We start from the raw sequence: 20,019 nt of genomic DNA, 5'->3' as shown, positions 1-20,019 counted from the left end.
ATGTCATAAAGATTTACCCCTATGTTTTCTTTTAAGAATGTTATAGTTTCAGGTCTTACATTTTAGGCCTTCAATTCATTTTGAGTTCATTGCTGTATATGTTGTAAGATAAGGCTCTGATTTCATCTTTTTGCATGTGAATACCCAGTTGTCTCCATACTGTTTGGTGATGAGACTGTTCGATACCAATTGAATGGTCTTGGCACTCTTGTCTGAAATCAATTGACCATAAATGTTTGAATTTATTTCTGGACTCTCAATTCTATTCTATTGATCTGTATACCAGTCTTTTTTTTTTTTAAGATTTTATTTATTTATGAGAAACACAGAAACAGAAACAGAGACACAGGCAGAGGGAGAAGCAGGCTCCATGCAGGGAGCCCGACGCGAGACTCGATCCCGGGTCTCCAGGATCAGGCCCTGGGCGGAAGGCGGCGCTAAACCACCAAGCCCCCCGGGCGGCCCTATATACCAGTCTTAATTACTATAGCTTTGTACTAAGTTTTGAAATGGAGAACCCTGTGCCCTCCAACTTTATTCATCTTTTTCAGGATTGGTTTTGGCTATTAGGGGTCCTTTGCAATTCCATTTAAATTTTAGGATCAGCTTTTCAATTTCTGCAAAAAGGGTCATTGATATTTTGATAGGGATTGCATTGAATCTATATATCACTTTGAGACTTTTTTTTGGCCAAACACATAAAATATGTTTAAATCTGTGAATGTAAACCTTCTAAAAGAGCAAATTCATTTTTTCACCCCTCTAAGATGCTATAGAACCAACGTGTTATTTTGAACATTGTTAAATAAAAAGAACAAAGTATTTATCATGCCTTTCCTTTTTTTAAATTTTTTTTTTTATTATTTATTTATGATAGACACACAGTGAGAGAGAGAGAGAGGCAGAGACACAGGCAGAGGGTGAAGCAGGCCCCACGCACCGGGAGCCCGACGTGGGGTTCGATCCCGGGTCTCCAGGATCGCGCCCTGGGCCAAAGGCAGGCGCTAAACCGCTGCGCCACCCAGGGATCCCCTATCATGCCTTTCCTATAAAAACTGCTCTTTAGGGTATCCAAATAGTTAATAACAAGACATTTCACTTTATAAAAGTATTATAGCCGTTTAAGGGAGAAGGAATTCTAGAATTAGGACATCACCATTAAGGGATATTAGTGTATCATCTGTTAACATCACAAAAAGACATAATAACAAACTATTAGAAAAAGAAATTAAGAAAACAATCCCATTTACAATTGCACGAAAAAAATTGCATAAATTTAACCAAGGAGGTAAAAGATATGTACCCTGAAAACTATAAGACATTGATGAAAAATTTAAAAAAGACACAAATGGAAAAATATTCCATTCTCATGGATTGGAAGAATTAATATTAATATTGTTAAAGTGTTCATACTACTCAGGGCAATCTACAGATTCAATGCAATTCTATCAAAATCCCAATAGTATTTTTCACAGAAATAGAACAATCTTTTATTTTAGATTTGTTTATTTATTCTAGAGAGAGAGCACAAGCACAAGTAGGGGTAGAGACAGAGGGAAAGAACCCTAAGTAGACTGCACAAAGTGCAGAGCCCAACATAGGGCTCAATCCCAACCCTGAGATCATGACCTGAGCAGAAGGCAGATGCTTAACCAACTGAGCCACCCAGGCACTCTCTAAAATGAGAGTCATTATAGTTTTTTAAAAAGACAATTAGACATTGTGTACCTCCTGACAGAAGTATACACCACCACCTGTGAACTATTTTTGCCCAAAAAACCTATCCTGGGCAGCCCGGGTGGCTCAGTGATTTAGTGCTGACTTCCACCCAGGGCGATCCTGGAGACCCCAGATCAAGTCCCGCGTGGGGCTCCCTGAATGGAGCCTGTTTCTCCCTCTGCCCGTTTCTCTGCCTCTCTCTCTGTGTTTCTCATGAATAAATAAATACAATCTTTAAAAACAATAACAACAGCTTTTGTTGCAGGGTAGAAAAATAAGAATATGGAACAAGAACCTACAACTTGAAAGAGATTTAAAAGACCTAGCAACCAATTGTAACATATAGGCCTTATTTGGATTCTAATTTGAACAAACTGTAAAACATATGTTTATGAGACATTTGGGAAATTTTGAACATTAATTGTATATTTGATAATATTGATAAACTGGTAATAATCTTTTGGTGTATATCTTTTGGATGGGTACACTAAATGCTTACAATTAAAAATACATAATGCCTTGTATTCACTTCAAAATAATCTTGAAATAGACAGTGGGTAGGAGTACAAATGAAATAAGATTGATTATAAATTAAGTGTTGAAAGTGAATGATGGGTACCTAAGAACTCTATACCATCCTTTCTTCTTTTGTAAGTATTTGGAAATTTCCCATTTTAAAAATAAATTGCCAAATATTTATGAGTGGTATTCAATGATGCGGAACCAAAAACATAGTCTCTGACTCCTAAGAAGTCAGCCTAAAACTGATCATACAAGAAGCTGACTTCTGTACTCTGGACAACAGAGTGAAATTCCTAAACCCATACACAAACAAACATCCATTCCTACAAGAATCAGGATAATCTTTAATTCTCTGAGCACCAATCTGATAATAATACTGACAAAAAAGAAAGTATATTGTCTTAATGAGAGTTTCTTAGTTAACAATATGGTGGGAGATATACCTGGGAAGAAGTTCTAGTCATGGTTATGAGATTGGCAGTGTTTTATATGGTGTGATCTTAGTAGAAATTGTATGTATTGACTTAATAGAATTAGATGGCCATGACTACCAGAAAGATGGACAAGTCTCAACATTCTGGTGACCTCATAACAACAGGAGGTTAGAGAGGATTTGAGGAGATGGTGGAATAGGAAGCATGAGGAATCTCTCTCCCTACCTAGACAAAAATTGCACCTGCAGAATGTGTCTGATATAACTATTTTGTAACTCTGTAGCCTATTGAATCAGGCCGGTAACTTCCAGGGGAAGGCATAGATGATAATTGTAATTAATTTCAGTAAATTTCAACTTGTAGCACAATGCAGCTACCATCCCCAAACCCAGCCTTATGGCAGGCAACTGTGCAGATATTTCCTGGAGCAACTTGCACACTGCTTGCGGGAGCAAACATGGGCAAAGAAGACCCTGTCCTCCAAATTTTGGGGATCTTTGCTCTCGTTGCTGATTGCTGCTTCTGATCACAGGGATGCAGACAAAAAAGTAAACAGCCATTGTCGTTGCACCTCACTCCCATAGTTGCAAGTCCCTCCCCCTCTGGCAAAAGTGAATTCCAAGGGATTTACAGGTCTAGCACCTCTTTTTTTTCTTCTTTGTTTCTCTCCCCCCCCCCCCCCACTTTGGAAGTCATACACTAAAGATCAGGACATTAAAAAATAATTGCATATATAGGAAAATTAGAAAGTAACCACACATGCAGAGAAAGGCATAGGCTCAGAAAAGCCCTGAGAAAAACTTAAGTTTATACATCAGGCTTATCCTTGGCACAAAAACAACCTACAATAACAACAACAATAGGGCAGCCCTGGTGGCGCAGCGGTTTGGCACCGCCTGCAGCCTGGGGTATGATTCTGGAGACCCGGGATCGAGTCCCACATCGGGCTCCCTGCATGGAACCTGCTTCTCCCTCTGCCTGTGTCTCTGCCTCTCTCTCTCTCTGTGTCTATGAATAAATAAATAAAATCTTAAAAAAATAAAATAAAATAAACCTTAAAAAACAACAACAATAAAACAATTACCAAAAAAAAAGCAAACCCTGGGAATGAGAAGAATCTGATTTCCAGAGTTACCACATTATTAGATTCAAATACACAACATTCAACAAAAATCTGAAGGCATATAAAGGAACAGGAAGTATGGCTCATTCAAAAGAAAAAAGAAACAGCAGCAGCAACAATTGCCCTGAAAAAAGACCTGATGGCCAACCTACTAGACCAAGACTTTAAAACACTTGTATTTAAAATACTTAAAGACCTAAAGGAAAATGTGGAAAAAATCAAGAAAACGATGTATGACCAAAATGGAAATACTGAAATAGAGATAGAAAACTGAAAAAGAAACTAAAAAGAAGTTATGGAGCTAAGAAGTACAATAACTGAAAGAAAAATTTACTAGAGGAATTCAAAACCAGATTTGAGCACTCAGAAGAAAGAAACAGTGAACTTGAAGATAAGATCATGGAAATTACTGAGTCTGAGGAACGGGAGGAAAAAAGATTAGAGAAACGTGAACAGAGTCTTAAGGACCTATGGGACGCCATCAAACAGAGCAACATAAATTTCATGTGAGTCTCAGAAGAAGAGAAAAAGAAAAGGATGGGAACAAATGTGAGAAAAAATGGCTGAAAAGTTCCCAAATCTGATGAAAGACATGTATGTAAATGTCTAAGTCCAACAAATTCCTTGTGAGAGAAACTCAAAGAGACCCATACCTAGATACATAACCAAATTTCAAAAACAAAGAGAATCTTGAAAGCCAAAACAGAGGTGACTCATCATACACAAGGGCTTATTGATAAAGTAACAAACAGATTTCTCATCAGAAACTTTGAGGCCAGAATGCAATAGACCAACATATTCAAAGTGCTAAAAGAGGGGCTCCTGGGTGACTCAGCAGTTAAGCGTCTTCCTCCAGCTCAGAGCATGATCCTGGGGTCCCAGGATCAAGCCCCATATCAGGCTCCCCCTGGGGAGCCTGCTTCTCCCTATGCCTATGTCTCTGCCTCTGTTTCTGTTTCTCATGAATAAATAAATAAAATCTTAAAAACAGGGCAGCCCAGGTGGCTCAGCAGTTTAGCGCCGCCTTCAGCCCAGGGCCTGATCTTGGAGACCGGGGATCGAGTCCCATGTCGGGCTCCCTGCGTGGAGCCTGCTTCTCACTCTGCCTGTGTCTCTGCCTCTCTTTCTCTCTGTGTCTCTCATGAATAAATAAATAAATAAAACAAAATATTTAAAAAACAAACAAAAAAAACAAAGTGCTAAAAGAAAAAACACTGTCAACCAAGCATCCTATATCCAGCAAAATTTTCCTTCAAAAGTGAAGGAGAAATTAAAGCATTCCCAGATAAACAAAACTTGAGGGAGCTTATTACCACTGGATATGCCCTGCAAGACATGCTCAAGGGAGTTTTGCAGCATGAAATAAAAGGACATGAGAGAGTAGCTTAAAGCTGTATGAAGAAATAAATACCTCAATAAAGGTAAATACTGGTAAATTTATTCTTTTTAAAGATTTTTATTTATTTATTCATGATAGACACAGAGAGAGAGAGAGAGAGAGAGGCAGAAACACAGGTAGAGGGAGAAGCAGGATCCATGCAGGGAGCACAACATGGGACTCAATCCCGAGTCTCCAGGATCATGGCCTGGGCTGAAGGCAGTGCTAAACCACTGAGCCACCCGGGCTGCCCAATACTGGTAAGTTTAAAAAGCTAGTATTGTTAACAATGGTTTTTAATTCCATATTTTATTTTTTACATAATTTAAGAGACCAATGCATTTTTTTAAATTACTAGTTTGGGGGCACCTGAGTGGTTCAGTTGATTAAGTGTCTGCCTTCAGCTCAGGTCATGATCCTAGGGTCCTGGGATTGAGCTCTCTGTTTGGTTGGGAGTATATCTTTCCCTCTCCCTCTTCTCCTCTTGCTTTTAGTCTCTCTCTTGCTCTCTCTCTCTCTCTCTCAAATAAATAAATAAAATCTTTTTTTAAAAAAATTACTAGATTTTGTTTTGAGGTACACAGTGTATTAAGGATATAATTTTGTGATATCAACAACCAAAAGGAGTGGGGATAGAGCTGTAAAGGAGCAGAGATTTTGTATCTTATTGAAGTTAAGCTAGTATAAATTCAAACTAGTGTTATAACTCTAGGATATTAAATGCAATACCCATGGTAACCACAAAGAAAATAACTATAGAATATATACAAAAGGAAATTAGAAAGGAATTTAAACATTTCACTATTAAAAAAATCAACTAAACACAAAAGGAGATTGTAATGGGAAATGAAGGTAATATAAAACTATAAGGCTTATAGAACACAAAGAGCAAAATAATAAAAGTAAGTTCCTCTGATTGGTAATTACGTTAAATGTAAATAGATTAAGCTATCCAATCAAAATACAGAGATTGGCAAATTGGATAAAACACATGATCCAACTATATGTTGTCTGTAAGAGACACACTTTAGATCCAAAGACACAAGTAGGCTGAGTGAAGTAAGTCAGTCGGAGAAGGACAAGCATTATATGTTCTCATTCATTTGGGGAATATAAATAATAGTGAAAGGGAATATAAGGGAAGGGAGAAGAAATGTGTGGGAAATATCAGAAAGGGAGACAGAACGTAAAGACTGCTAACTCTGGGAAACGAACTAGGGGTGGTAGAAGGGGAGGAGGGCGGGTGGTGGGAGTGAATGGGTGACGGGCACTGGGGGTTATTCTGTATGTTGGTAAATTGAACACCAATAAAAAACAAATAAAAAAAAAGGAAACAAACTGAGGGTGGCTAGAGGGGAGATGGGTGGGGAGATGGAGTAACTGGGTGATGGGCATTAAGGAGGGTATGTGATGTAAGGAGCACTGGGTGTTATATGCAATGGATGAATCACTGAACTCTATCTCTATATGCACTATATATACTACATGTTAATTAATTGAATTTAAATAAAATAAAAAAGTTAAAAAAAAAAAACAAAGACACAAGTAGGTTAAAAGTGAAAGAATGGGAAAAGATATTCCATGCAAATAGTAACCAAAAGAAAGCAGGACTGGTTATTCCAATATACCAATATTAGACAAAATCAATTTTAAATTTAAAAAGTTTACAAGAGACAAAGAAGGACATTGTATGTTATAAAAGGTCCAATACACCAAGAAGTTAAAACAATTATGAGCATTTACACATCTAATGACAAAACATAAAAATAAATGAAGCAAAAAAGGACAGAATCAAAGATAGAAATAGAAAGTTCTACCAGAATGGCTGATGACTTTAATATCACACTTTTGTAATGGATAGAACAACCAGGCAGAAGATAAGAAAGGAGACAGAGGACTTAACCATTATGATAAGACCAACTAGATCTAACACACATATACAGAACACTCTACTCAACAACAATAACATACACATTCTTCTCAAGGGCACATTTTCTAGGATAGACCACATGTTAGGTGACGAATTAAGTCTCAAAAGATTATAAAATATAGATATCATGCAAAGTATCTTCTCTCACCACAATGAGATGAAGTCAGATCAATAATAAAAGTAAAATAAAAATTCACAAGTTTCTGGAAATTAACACACTCTTAAACAACAAATGGATCAAAGAAGTTACAGGAAAAATTAGAATGAAACAAAAACACAATATACCACAACATATGGTACACAGAAAAAGCAGTGCCAAAGGGGAAATTTATAGCCAAAAACACTTATATTAAAAAAACAACAACAACAACAGGCAGCCCAAGTGGCTCAGCAGTTTAGCGCCGCCTTCAGCCCAGGGCCTGATCCTGGAGACCCGGGATCGAGTCCCACATTGGGCTCCCTGCATGGAGCCTGCTTCTCCGTCTGCCTGTGTCTCTGCCTCTGTGTATGTGTGTGTGTCTCTCATGAATAAATAAAATCTTTTTTTAAAAAATTAAAAAATAACAACAAGGAAGACCTCAAATCTACAACCTAACTTTACAACTTAAGGAAGTAGAAACAGGAGAACAAACTAAACTCACAGCTAGCAGAGGGAGGAAATAAAGATTAGAGCAAAGATATATGAAATAGAGAATAGAAAAACAATAGAGGAAATCAGTGAAACCAAAAGTTGGTTCATTAAAAAGATCAACAAAACTGACAAATATTTAGCTAGATGTACTAAGACAAAAAGGGAGACATATTAGAAATTAAAATGAGGATATCACTACCAATCCTACAGAAATAAAGAGTACTATAACAGAGTACTATGAACAACTATGGGCCAACAAATTTGATAACATAGATGAAATGGAAAATTTCTAGAAATACAAAGTCTACCAAGACAAAATCATGAAGAAACAAAATCCAAATAGACCTATAACTAGTAAGGAGATTGAATCAGTAATCAAAAATATCAGGTGCCTTGGTGGCTTAATTGGTTAAGTGTCTGCCTTTGGCTCAGGTCATGGTCCTAGGGTCCTGGGATAGAGTCCCACATTTGGGCTCCCTGCTCATCAGGGAGTCTGCTTCTCTCTCTCTCTGCCCTTCCCCCTGCTTGTTCTCTCTCTCTCTCTCTCTCTCTCTCTCTATCTCTCCCCTCTCATTTTCTCTCAAATAAATCTTTCTTAAATAGTAATAAAAAATATCCTCACAAAGAAAAGCCTTAAACATGATGGCTTCATAGGTGAATTAGGTGAATTCTACAGGCATCTAAAGAACTAATACCAATCCTTTTCAAAATTTTCCAAAATATTGAAGAGTAGGAAACGCCTCCCAACTCATTCTATAAGGCCAGCATTACCCAGATACCAAAGCCAGACAAAGACACTACAAGAAAAGAAAACTTATGAACATTGATTAACAGTGATTACTAAAATCCTCAAAAAATAGCTAGCAAACCAAACTTAGCAGCATATTAAAAGGATTATACACCATGAACAAGTGAAATTTATTTCTAGAATGCAAGATGGTTCAACACACAAAACTAGATCAATATAATACACAACATTAACAGAATGAAAGAATTAAAAGACATAATTATGTCCATTTAGCAAAATTCCAACACTCTTTCAAAATAAAAGCATGCAACAAACTAGGAATAGAAGGAAACTGATACAACATAACAAAAGCCATATGAAAAATCCACAGCAAACATCATATTCAATGGTAAAAGACTGAAAGCTTTTCCTCCAAGATCAGGACTAAGGCAAGGATGCCCATTATTGCCACAACAATTCAATATAGGAGCAGCAATTCTAGCCAGAGCAATTAATCATGAAAAAGAAATAAGACATCCAAAATAGAAAGGCGGAAGTAAAATTATCTGTTTGCAGACAATATGATTTTATATGTAGAAACTCCTAAGATTCCCCACAAAAAAAACTATTAGAACTATAATTAGAATTACAAATTCCAGGGATCCCTGGGTGGTGCAGCGGTTTAGCGCCTGCCTTTGGCCCAGGGCGCGATCCTGGAGACCCGGGATCGAATCCCACATCGGGCTCCCAGTGCATGGAGCCTGCTTCTCCCTCTGCCTGTGTCTCTGCCTCTCTCTCTCTCTCTCTCTCTCTCTCTGTGTGTGACTATCATGAATAAATAAAAATTTTAAAAAAAATCTAAAAAAAAAAAAAAAAAGAATTACAAATTCCATAAAGTAGGAGGATACAAAGTCAAAACACTAAAGTCAGTAGCTATTCCATACACAGATAGTGAACAATCTGAGAAAAAAAAATATGAAAACAGTTCCATTTACAATAGCATCAAATAATGAAAATACTTAGGAATTAACCAAGTAGATAAAAATTTTGTACAATGACAACTACAAAACACTGATGAAAGGAATTAAAGAGGACATAAATAAATGGAAATATACCCCATCTTCACATATTGGAAGACTTAATATTGTTAAGGTATCAATAATACCAAAAGCAGAATACTGACTCAATTCAATCCTTATCAGAATCCCAGTGACGTTCTTCACAGAAATAAATTAAACCCATCCTAAAATTCACACAGACTTTCAAGCAACCTTGAATAGCCAACGAAATCCTGAAAAAGAAGAACAAGCTGGAGGATGCACATTTCCTAATTTCAAAACTTACTACAAAGCTATGGTGATCAAAACAGTGTGGTACCAACATAAAGACAGACATATAGATCAATGGAATGGAATGGAGAGCCCAGAAATGAACCCTTGTATATATACTCAAATGGCAAGTCTGCCAAGACCATTCAATGGGGAAATGACAATCCTTCAAATGATGCTGGGAAAACTGGATATCCACACACAAAAAAATTAAGTGGGATTCCTACCTGATCCTGTATGCAAAAATCAATTCAAAATATATCAAAGACTGGGCAGCCCGGGTGGCTCAGCAGTTTAGCGCCACCGTTAGCCAAGGGTGTGTGACCCTGTCCCATGTCGGGCTCCCTGCATGGAGCCTGCTTCTCCCTCTGCCTGTGTCTCTGCCTCTTTCTCTGTGTCTCTCATGAATAAATAAATAAAATCTTTAAAAATATATATCTATCAAAAACCCAAATGTAAAACCTAAAACTATAAAACTTTTAGAAGAAAACATAGAGCAAAAGCTTCATAACATTGGATTTGGCAATGATTTCTTAGATATGACATCAAAAGCACAGGAAATAAAAGAAAAAATAGACAAAAGAAAAACAGACAAAAATTCAAAATATGAATTGGATTTCATAAAAATTAAAAACTTGTATGCATCAAAGACACTACTGATAGAGTAAAAACACAAGCCACAGAATACGAGAAAATATTTGTAAATCATATGTCTGATAACAGATTAATATCCAAAGTATATAGAGAACTTCTAAAACCCAACAACAATGTGCTCGCTTCGGCAGCACATATACTAAAACCCAACAACAAAAAAGCAAACAACCTGTCTCAAAACATGGGGATAGGACATGAATAGACATTTTCCCAAAGATATACAAATGGCCTATAAGCACATGATAAGATGTTCAATATCATGAATCATATGAGAAATGCAAATCAAAACTATAATGAGATACCACCTCACTCATACCCATTTTGATGGCTACATATGCATATATATATACACATATATATACGTATGTATATATATATATATACATATTTACAAAAGACAGAAAATAATCAGTGTTGATGAGGCAATAGATTTCTTTGTACGCTATTAGTATAAATGTGAAATGGTACAGCCACTATGGAAAGCAGTATGGTGTTTCCTCAAAAAATTAAAAATAGAATTACAATTCTATTTCTGGATATATGCCCTCTTAATTTGAAAGCAGGGTCTTGAGTAGATATTTATGCACCCATGCTCATAATGCTCATAGCAGCATTATTCACAATAGCTAATATGTGGAAGAAACCATAAGTGTCCATGAATGGATGTCCTCAAGGACATTATGCTAAGTGGACTAAGACAGTCACAAAAAAACAGTGTATGATTCCACTTATATGCCTAGAGTACCAAATCATGGAGACAGAAAGGAGAATGGTTGTTGCCAAGGTCAGGGAAAGGGGAGACAGAGAGTTATTGGTTAATTGGATTAATAGAGTTTCAGTTTTAAAGAGTGAAAGATTGATGGGCGTGGATGATAGAGATGGTTGCACATTTATGAATGTACTTACCATCACTGAATGGCACACTTAAAAATAATTAAGATGATAGATTCCATGTTATGCATATTTACCACAGTACAAAGAAATTGGGGGGTGAGAAGCTACAGGAGGGAAGGTATGGGTAGAATTGGAAGTAATTTGTACAAAGGACAGCGACTAAAATTATACCCTGAAGGATTTGAGTGTGACAAGAATGGAGTTCATTGAGCTTTTTAGCTCTAAACCATCTCAGACATGCTATCTGCCCATTGTTTATCCACTGGTACAGTCTCTGACAGCGTAAATGAGCCATTTTCTATCAATCTCTATGGCTTGCCTGTCCTGTTTGTTGCTATTGCTACATGGCAAAAATTGACCTGGAAAATAGCAGAAATATTCTCACAATAGCTTTTGTAACCTGGTTGGGTTTGCTTGCAGTTTTGGCAGGCTGCTGCCTCAGTTGCCCTTCTTATCTCTTATTGTTATTTTTGAAAAAGGATAGGGCCGCCCACCCCACATGATAAGGCTGGAGTGGGGGAGGGGCCAACCAGCTGTTCTGCTATCTAGGAATGATTCCACCATTTTATTCCAGCTTCCTGTTTCCTGTGACGCCAGATTTGAACATTCTTCCTGAACTTATTTTAGAAGCCTTCTCCTTAGCTCTAGTGAGCTCCTCTCTGCTCATATTTTTGGGCAAGAAGATTGCCAGTTACCATAACTACCATGTGAATTCCAACCAGGTGAGATGACAGGCCTTCCTATTATTTCCTCTGACTCTTAAGGGTTTGTTCCCTGATCTGAGCCTCCTAACATGAAGACTGCATTCTTTGTAATCAGAGAGTCAGTGGGACCATAATCTGAATTATAATTGCCAAAGGATTTTTGAGGAGTGTGGCATGCTTAACTTTGAAGTCACTTAAATTAACATGAGTGTTATTCCCCCAAAACAGCTATGATGTAGGGAAGCAAGACGATAACATATGGTATCGTGTCGTTAAGCTAGCAGAACTCTTCTCCTCTTAATTTTATCTTTCTTTCCAAGTCCTCAGGAGTCAACCACATACTGAGGCGCAATAAGAAATGTTAGAGAAAGTAAAAATCAGGCTACTAACATAATTACATTGCTCTCCTAGAAACAGTCCTACTTTGTTTGTTTAATCTCCCCACTATTCTAAGTAAGGCCCTTTTCCTAGTACTCCAAAGAGAGTACGGAAGCCAGAGGTGTCCCACTTTGATTTTGAGATAGTATAGAAGGGAGGGAGAAAAAATAGTACTGTTTCCTTCTGCTGTTCTAAGTTCTGTAATCATGTGAAAGGGAATAATACGACAAAAAGTGATGAAGTTTTGGAATACAGGTGAGGTCCGGAGCCGACGACCAAGAAAGAATTGTTGAGAGATCTTTGGTGCAAAATGATGGTTTTATTAAAGCAGGGAGACAGGGGGCATCCCGGGTGGCTCAGTAGTTTAGCGCCACCTTCAGCCCAGGGTGTGATCCTGGAGACCTGGGATAGAGTCCCAGGTCGAGCTCCCTGCATGGAGCCTGCTTCTCCCTCTGCCTGGGTCTCTGTCTCTGTCTCTGTCTCTCTCTCTGTGTCTCTCATGAATAAATAAATAAAATCTTAAAATATATATATTAAAAAGCAGGGGAAAGGACTGGTGGACAGGAAGAGCTGCTGCCCCAGGCCTGTGACGAGTGGCTAATTATATACGTGGGAGTTGGGAGGTGGTTAGGGATAGGGTAAGTGTCTAAGGGATTTTGGAAGCAAGATTTCCAGGACCTTGAGGGGGCCAGCTGTTGTTGGGAAAAGGTCACTTATTACTGTCTAATAAATTCTGAGTCATGAGACCCTTCAGATGTGTATGAGTGGGCCATGTGCTTGGGGGATGGTTGCCAACATGTATCCTGAGGGTTTAGAGATAAAGGAAATTTCTAAAGGAATTTTTATATGTTAAAGTAGGCTTACAGGATCCTGGGGGTCAGGCTAAGGTTGCCTTTTGCCCTTAGCAAAGTACGAACATTGGGGCTGTTGGTTCCATAGAGGAATGTCCCTTTCCCTGTTTCAGGGACTTGTCAATGTGCTTTGTCCTCAGCTAATCCTCTGTTGCCTCATCAAAAAGTTCATTCCTTACTTTGAAAAAGTACTTTTCTTATGATGGCTAGCTAAAATGAAGATTCAAGTTAATCGAGGAATCAGATTTACTCTCCTTTTGTTCTTTCTAAGAATATTTCAGTGTGGTCTGAAGTGATGGAAACAATTTTATCATCATACATAAAGAAATAGACAGTATACCTTGAGTTCCAACTCAAACCTGCACTCTTGAACAACCAGTGTGCCAAATGTGTTCACCACTTCTTTACAGGATTTAATAGCCATCGGCCTTTGCAATGTCGTCAGCTCATTTTTCAGATCTTGTGTGTTTACTGGTGCTATTGTCAGGACTATTATCCAAGATAAGTCTGGAGGAAGACAACAGGTATGTTAGAATAGAATTTTCTCTCTAATATAAAAACATATCTATTCATAACCTTCTATCTATAATACCCTACACAAGGGCAGCCCTGGTGGCTCAGCAGTTTAGCGTCACCTTCAGTCCAGGGCGTGATCCTGGAGATTCGGGATCGAGTCCTGTGTCGGGCTCCCTGCATGGAGCCTGTTTCTCCCTCTGCCTGTGTCTCTGCCTCTCTCGCTCTCTCTGTCTCTATGAATAAATATATAATACCCTTCACAGAAGAGTATTTTATTAATTTGATCCAGTTGCTGCTTTATTTTTTTTTTTAAGATTTATTTATTTGAGAGAGAGAATGAGAGAGAGCATGAGCAGAGGGGAGGGGCAAAGGGAGAGGGAGAAGTCAATTCCCTGCTGAGCAAGGAGCCCAACCAAGGGTGGGGGTGGAGGCGAGGGCTCAATTCCAGGATCCTGAGATCATGACCTGAGCCAAAGGCAGACACTTCACTGACTGAGCCACCCAGGCACCCCATGTTGCTGCTTTAATGTTATGTTTGTTAGGGAAGATCTCTTGGAAGAACTTGGATTTCACACTTGCCTAAATTTTTGCTTAGACTTTGGTCTTAAAAGCCATTTGTCAACGTAGGACTTGAAAGTCATTTTCTATAGAAATATTATTCTACATGAAAAGTGTCTATGTATTAGCCTATAAAAAAACATTTCTGTGTAACATCCTGCAAATAATATTTCAGGTAAACTAACCATCACCTCTTAACATTGTTTTCTGTGGAAGGATATATACCCAGTTCTTGTCTGGGAAAGTCATAATACAACTGTCTCCATCCTTGCTGCAGAACTAGGAAATTTCCTAGCTGCCTCAAGGGGCATGGCAAGAGGCTTTCATGATGGAGAGTAAGTCCTTTTGTCTAGATGAACCTAGGGAATTTATGACCATTCTTCCTGTGAATGTAAGCAAATTATCTAGGTCAGATTCTCTTCAGGTATGCTGAATTAATAAACTAAATGTGTGGGTCAGAGGGGAGAGAGAATTGGAGGATGATGACAGAGAAGGCTCTGAAGGCCAACTGTCTGTCTAATTGCAAGCATGAGATTTTTCTAAGTCCAGTGTCCACAGGTTCTGAACTGACTGGATATAAATTCCAGCTCTACCACATGGGAGGTGCCCCAGCTCAGCTACGCAGCATGATGAAATGTCAGAGATCTGTCAGAATCAAAACTGGAGTGAGCCCAGAGGATGGGTCAGGATTCAGAGGGCAAAGAAACATTGATGGAAGTCAACAACGAGCCTAGGCCACAGATACGTGGTAGAAATTGAAGTGTTAGACGAATAGTCACTACACTTTAATGGCAGAAGAGAAATTGTCTCCGTCTTTGGGTAAATGGAGGTAAAATGTAAGGTGAAAGCCAATAAAAGTCAGAAGGGATAAAAGCGTGGGTCTAGAGTAAGACCCTGTCATGTCACTTCACGTGGACCGTTTTGTCATAGAGCTTCAGCCAGACACGCTGGCCTGTAAGGTGTAGCAGTCCTCTTTTCCACCACCATTTGACAGAAAGAAAGAAGATGGGCTATGTTAAAAAGAAAGATGTTCTCTGTACATGTACACAAATGTTGAAGTCAAAACAAGAGGATTTCATGATAAGAAGTAGAAATGGACAGGGCACCTGGGTGGCTCAGTTGGTTAGGCATCTGCTTTTGGGTCAGTCATGATCTCAGGGTCCTAGGATGGAGCCCTCCATCAGGGTCCCTGCTCAGCAAGGAGCGTGCTTCTCCTTCTCCTTCTGCCCCTCCCCCCTGCTAATGTTTTCTCTCTCTCTCAAATAAAATAATTAAATCTTTTTTCAAAAATTTATTTATTTATTTTTAAAGATTTTATTTATTTTTTTTGTTTAAGATTTTATTTATTCATTAGAGACAGAGAGAGAGAGAGAGAGAGAGAGATGGCAGAGACACAGGCAGAGGGAGAAGCAGGCTCCACACAGGGAGCCCGATGTGGGACTCAATCCCAGGACTGCAGGATCACGCCCTGGGCTGAAGGCAGGCACTAAACTGCTGAGCCACCCAGGGATGCCCCTGTTTTCAAAAATTTAAAAAAAGAAGGGGAAATGGCCATCCCAGACACTAGTCCCCACTAACTTTTAACAACATGCTTTGTTTATTCAGTAGGTAAGTGTAACATAAATTTAGGAAGAAATGGTGAACACAGTTGGAAAAAAACTAATCACAGGGCAAGTAACATTAAGTGCAGAATAAGTCTTACAATTTCAAGTGCCGGGATCCCTGGGTGGCGCAGCGGTTTGGCGCCTGCCTTTGGCCCAGGGCGCGATCCTGGAGACCCGGGATCGAATCCCACGTCGGGCTCCCGGTGCATGGAGCCTGCTTCTCCCTCTGCCTGTGTCTCTGCCTCTCTCTCTCTCTCTCTGTATGACTATCATAAATAAATAAAAAAAAAAAAAAAAAAAACAATTTCAAGTGCCATAAATACTACAAAAAGGAGAAGGATGGAGGAAGTGGACTTCTGTGGATCATTGAAAGAAGGTTAGGATATGTATAGATGGCAGGAAGGAAGAAGGGCTTTAGGTCAGCCTGAGTTGTTTAGCCTGTCAAAGTGCCCGCTTCAAAGACAGCCTGTGGCTCTCATTCTATTTTCTGCTCCTACATTGTTCTCCTGGGGTAGCAGATTCCCCTAACCAATGACTCTCCCTGGGGGGCCATGACACTTCACGGAGGGGCGGGGTGTTCTCCTAGGGATGCTGGTCAACCCTTCCCTGAAACCCTGATAAATCGCTGATCGGAGCAGAGAATGCTGCTGGCCCCTGGCCCTGGAGGCAGGCACTGGAGCTCACCAGCCTCCACTCTGAGTTTCTGATCTGGACAACCAAAGGCCTCTGAGACTCACTTGGCCTTCTTCATCCCACAGCAGTGGGGTACTCTCTCTATCCCTTCTCTTTGGAGACTTTTGAATCACTCTGCCTGAGAACACTCTCAGTTCTCTGAAGTTCCTCAGGACTATAGGAAAGAGAAGCTAGGAGCTGGCTCTGTACCTCTCAGACCTGACTTGCCACCAAAGACTCCTTTACTTTTTTAATCTGGCATTTATACAAACTGTGTATATGTATCTGTTTGCTTGTCTAGAACCCTCTTGTCTTCACTGGTTGCAGCAAAACCTATTGGCTCTTCCAGCCATGGTCTGGGCCTATAGTGTTGGTAGGCCATGGCAGAGGGGATATGAAGAGCCCTAGACCTGTGGCCAGGTCTGTCCCCCACTCCATCTTCCAGCTCATCTCGTTCTGACCACTGGGTTTCCCTGTTCTGCATGATTCTGTTTCTTTTGTTCCCTGCTTTCCGAGGACTGGCCTTCTTGCCATGTCCCCAGGTTCTCAAAACTGCTTTAAAGATTATTATAAAAGAAAGAGATTATAAAAGAAAGAAGTGTGCCTATCTTTTTAGAGGAAGCAAATGGGGCAGTTGGAGAAAGCCTAAATCTTGGAACCAGCCAGTCAGTCAGGTAGATTGAAACCTGACTCAGTGGTTCCTAGATGTGTGGCCTTGGGCAAGTTACTTTGGTTTTTGAGGCTCTAGTCCTCATCTATACAATGGGGATAAAGATATCTTTTCAGTTATGAGAATTAAATTAGGTGATAATAATGCCTATCGCAGTGCCTGTCACTTAAGAGGTTCAAAAATCATAGCTTCTACCCCAGGTCTCTAGGGTCCTGGCCAGTGCTTGGCAATCTGCTTTTTGACTTCATAGAACCTACTCTGTATGGAGTAATTGGTGTCTGAGGGTCTGCGTGTCAATCGTGGCTGTGGCTTGTGGGAATTCACAGTACCTTGAATTCCCAAGGAGAAGGCAGGGTCAGTTTTGGTCAAGAAAACCTGGGAAAAAGAAAAAAAAAAAAAAAAGAAAACCTGGGAAAATGATGGAAAATGAGAGCAGAATAGCAAAATATACATGAGATGTAAAGTTCTACATGCTTGCTGTCTTTAGATCTTGTTCAGACACTGAGTATGAGATTCTGAGAGCCATCAAGCATCCTCCTAAAGGCCCAATGCCACCAGGATGGCCCTCTGATCCCAAAGCCCACTCCTTTGCGTGCACAGCCAAGGAAGACATAGTTAATTGGCAGGCCTCCCAACCCTCTCTCGGGAGCAAATTTTATGGGATTCAGTGTCTGATTTGTATTCATTTAAATCTAGGTTTTATGCAGCTTTTTTTTTTCTTTTTTTAGCATTTGCATATCTTTGTTTCCTTCAATCAGAAGAACTTGGAGAAAAGAGGTGTTAGGTAGGTCAAGCCTAGCGAGGGACACCAAAAAAAAACAAAAAACTAAACCAGACAAAAACAAAACAAATAACAACAAAAAAGAAGTGGTAGAAGGGAAAAGTCCTGATGTATTTTCCTATGCTAATTAAAGTAGTTTTTCTATAGTGCCAACAAAGACCATCCAAAGGGAGACACACTAGATCCAGCCACAGGCTGATGTGTACATTGGCTGGAGGAGCTTATGGTCTCAATTACCTGTTTCAGTTCTACAGGGTATAAAATGTTTGTCCTTAGAACTTCCTGAGTTTCCATTGTAGTGGTCCGTTTTCCCAAATCCTTTCAACACTACCATCACACGGTGTCATTTACAAAGCAGCCAGGATGAGAAGGAAGGAAGTAGGAAATTGCTTTCCTTGCTATCACTCTCAGTGATTCATTTGTATGCAGACAGCAGTGAGCTGCAAGAGGGAATCCAGTAGGAAGTTTTTTGTTTCTTTTTTTCATGCCTAAGAAATGAAGAGAAAAATCAGAGAATCGTTGCTAAATCATTAATGCTTTAGTTTGAGGGACTCCCATAGTTCTTGCTTATATATGCCATCGTTCCAATATGTGGTTTGTTTTATTCTCCCCCACATTTATCCCTCAACGCAATGGGACATTATACTGTGTTGTATCAGTATATGTTCTAAGGGGCTTAAATGATGGAAATTTATCCATAGAGGACATAGTAAATTCAAGACTATACCCAGAGAGCCTTGAGACTTTACAGGGAACTATGTCACGCAGCTTGCCATCTGTAGTTGCCAATCAGAACCACTCTTTACCAAGCACCCCTGAGCCCAGTCATCCACCCAGCTAGAATAGGACCCAGAATTGCATTCTGCAGCTCCGACTCACATTCGTAGATTTTTTTTTTATGGCAATGAAGCAGAGAAAAACTGAAGTAGGAACATCAGAAATGATTATCATTGCATTTTTAAGGTGAAACGCTACTGACGCTTTAAGGAAGCTATCCAAGCTCCAACAAGAAAGTGAGGGGTGAGGTATTTACTGATAGGGGAAGTGGGACAGTTTGGATTTGGAGGCTGACAGTGTTGAGTCTACTGAGGTTTTTCTAGAGTGTTCCAGGAGGAGTTAAAAGTTGGGAAGGAATGCAAGCCTGACCTTAGGAGACTCCAGATTCACAGCGCAAAGCGAGGGCAATAAAGATTCAAATACCCAAGACAATTTTGCACTTTTCGGAAAACCTTCATGCATTCATTCAACCAGCATTTCTTGAGTACAGTGTATGTTTAGCACTTTGACAATACCTGAAAATGTCAGTTCAACAAAAATGCACTTAGGCTGGATGGTTACATGCAACTCCTTTTAAGACAAAAATAACATGCTTCTCACCAAGCAGAGGCCTCAGTTGCAGACAGGGACCAATACGTTCCTGATGGTCTCTCTCCAACTGGCTCTGTCTCCTCAGTTTGCATCTCTGGTAGGCGCAGGTGTGATGCTGCTCCTCATGGTGAAGGTGGGACGCTTTTTCAATGAACTGCCAAATGTAAGTAGAATTAATAAATAACTGAGTGAAGAAAGATCCGATCTCCAGATTGCATCCTGGTGGGGCATTCACCTTGTCCCCAGTGGTCACCCTGTCCTCCCATTCCTTTCCTTTAAAATAATAGCATCTAAAAAATAAATAAATAAAATAATAGCATCTACTTCACAGGATTGGGAGTTAAATAAGGTAACGTTTATGGTATAGAGAGAATAGTGTTGCACTAATCATCAGTGCTCAAAAAATATTAGGTATTATAGTTACTATTCTCATTCTCATTAATCTTCTTTTTATTGCATAAGCTATAAAGTAAGTTTTATAAGTAGGGATTCAGTTAAAGATGACCAAAATAGACTTCAGATGCCAGAACGCCCCTCACCGACTCAGGCTTGGAAACTCATTCTGTATTCATGCCAT

General features: G+C 39.4%; 1 protein-coding gene across 6 annotated transcripts in view; it reads left to right on the top strand.

Moving 5' to 3' along the window:
- Nucleotides 1-20,019, top strand: part of SLC26A8 (solute carrier family 26 member 8) — an 84,097-nt gene that overhangs the window by 46,967 nt on the left and 17,111 nt on the right. For 4 of the 6 annotated variants that reach the window (XM_038553857.1, XM_038553856.1, XM_038553852.1 and 1 more), the window contains 3 exons: nt 11,915-12,062; nt 13,684-13,797; nt 19,528-19,605. In XM_038553857.1, the coding sequence (XP_038409785.1) occupies nt 11,915-12,062; nt 13,684-13,797; nt 19,528-19,605 (340 nt within the window). The remainder of the gene's footprint in view (nt 1-11,914; nt 12,063-13,683; nt 13,798-19,527; nt 19,606-20,019) is intronic. The other 2 variants (XM_038553855.1, XM_038553854.1) reach the window with 2 other exon arrangements.

This window comes from Canis lupus, chromosome 12, assembly GCF_011100685.1.
Source record: "Canis lupus familiaris isolate Mischka breed German Shepherd chromosome 12, alternate assembly UU_Cfam_GSD_1.0, whole genome shotgun sequence".
NCBI lineage: Eukaryota > Metazoa > Chordata > Mammalia > Carnivora > Canidae > Canis > Canis lupus.
This window is presented reverse-complemented; position numbering and strand designations above follow the sequence as displayed.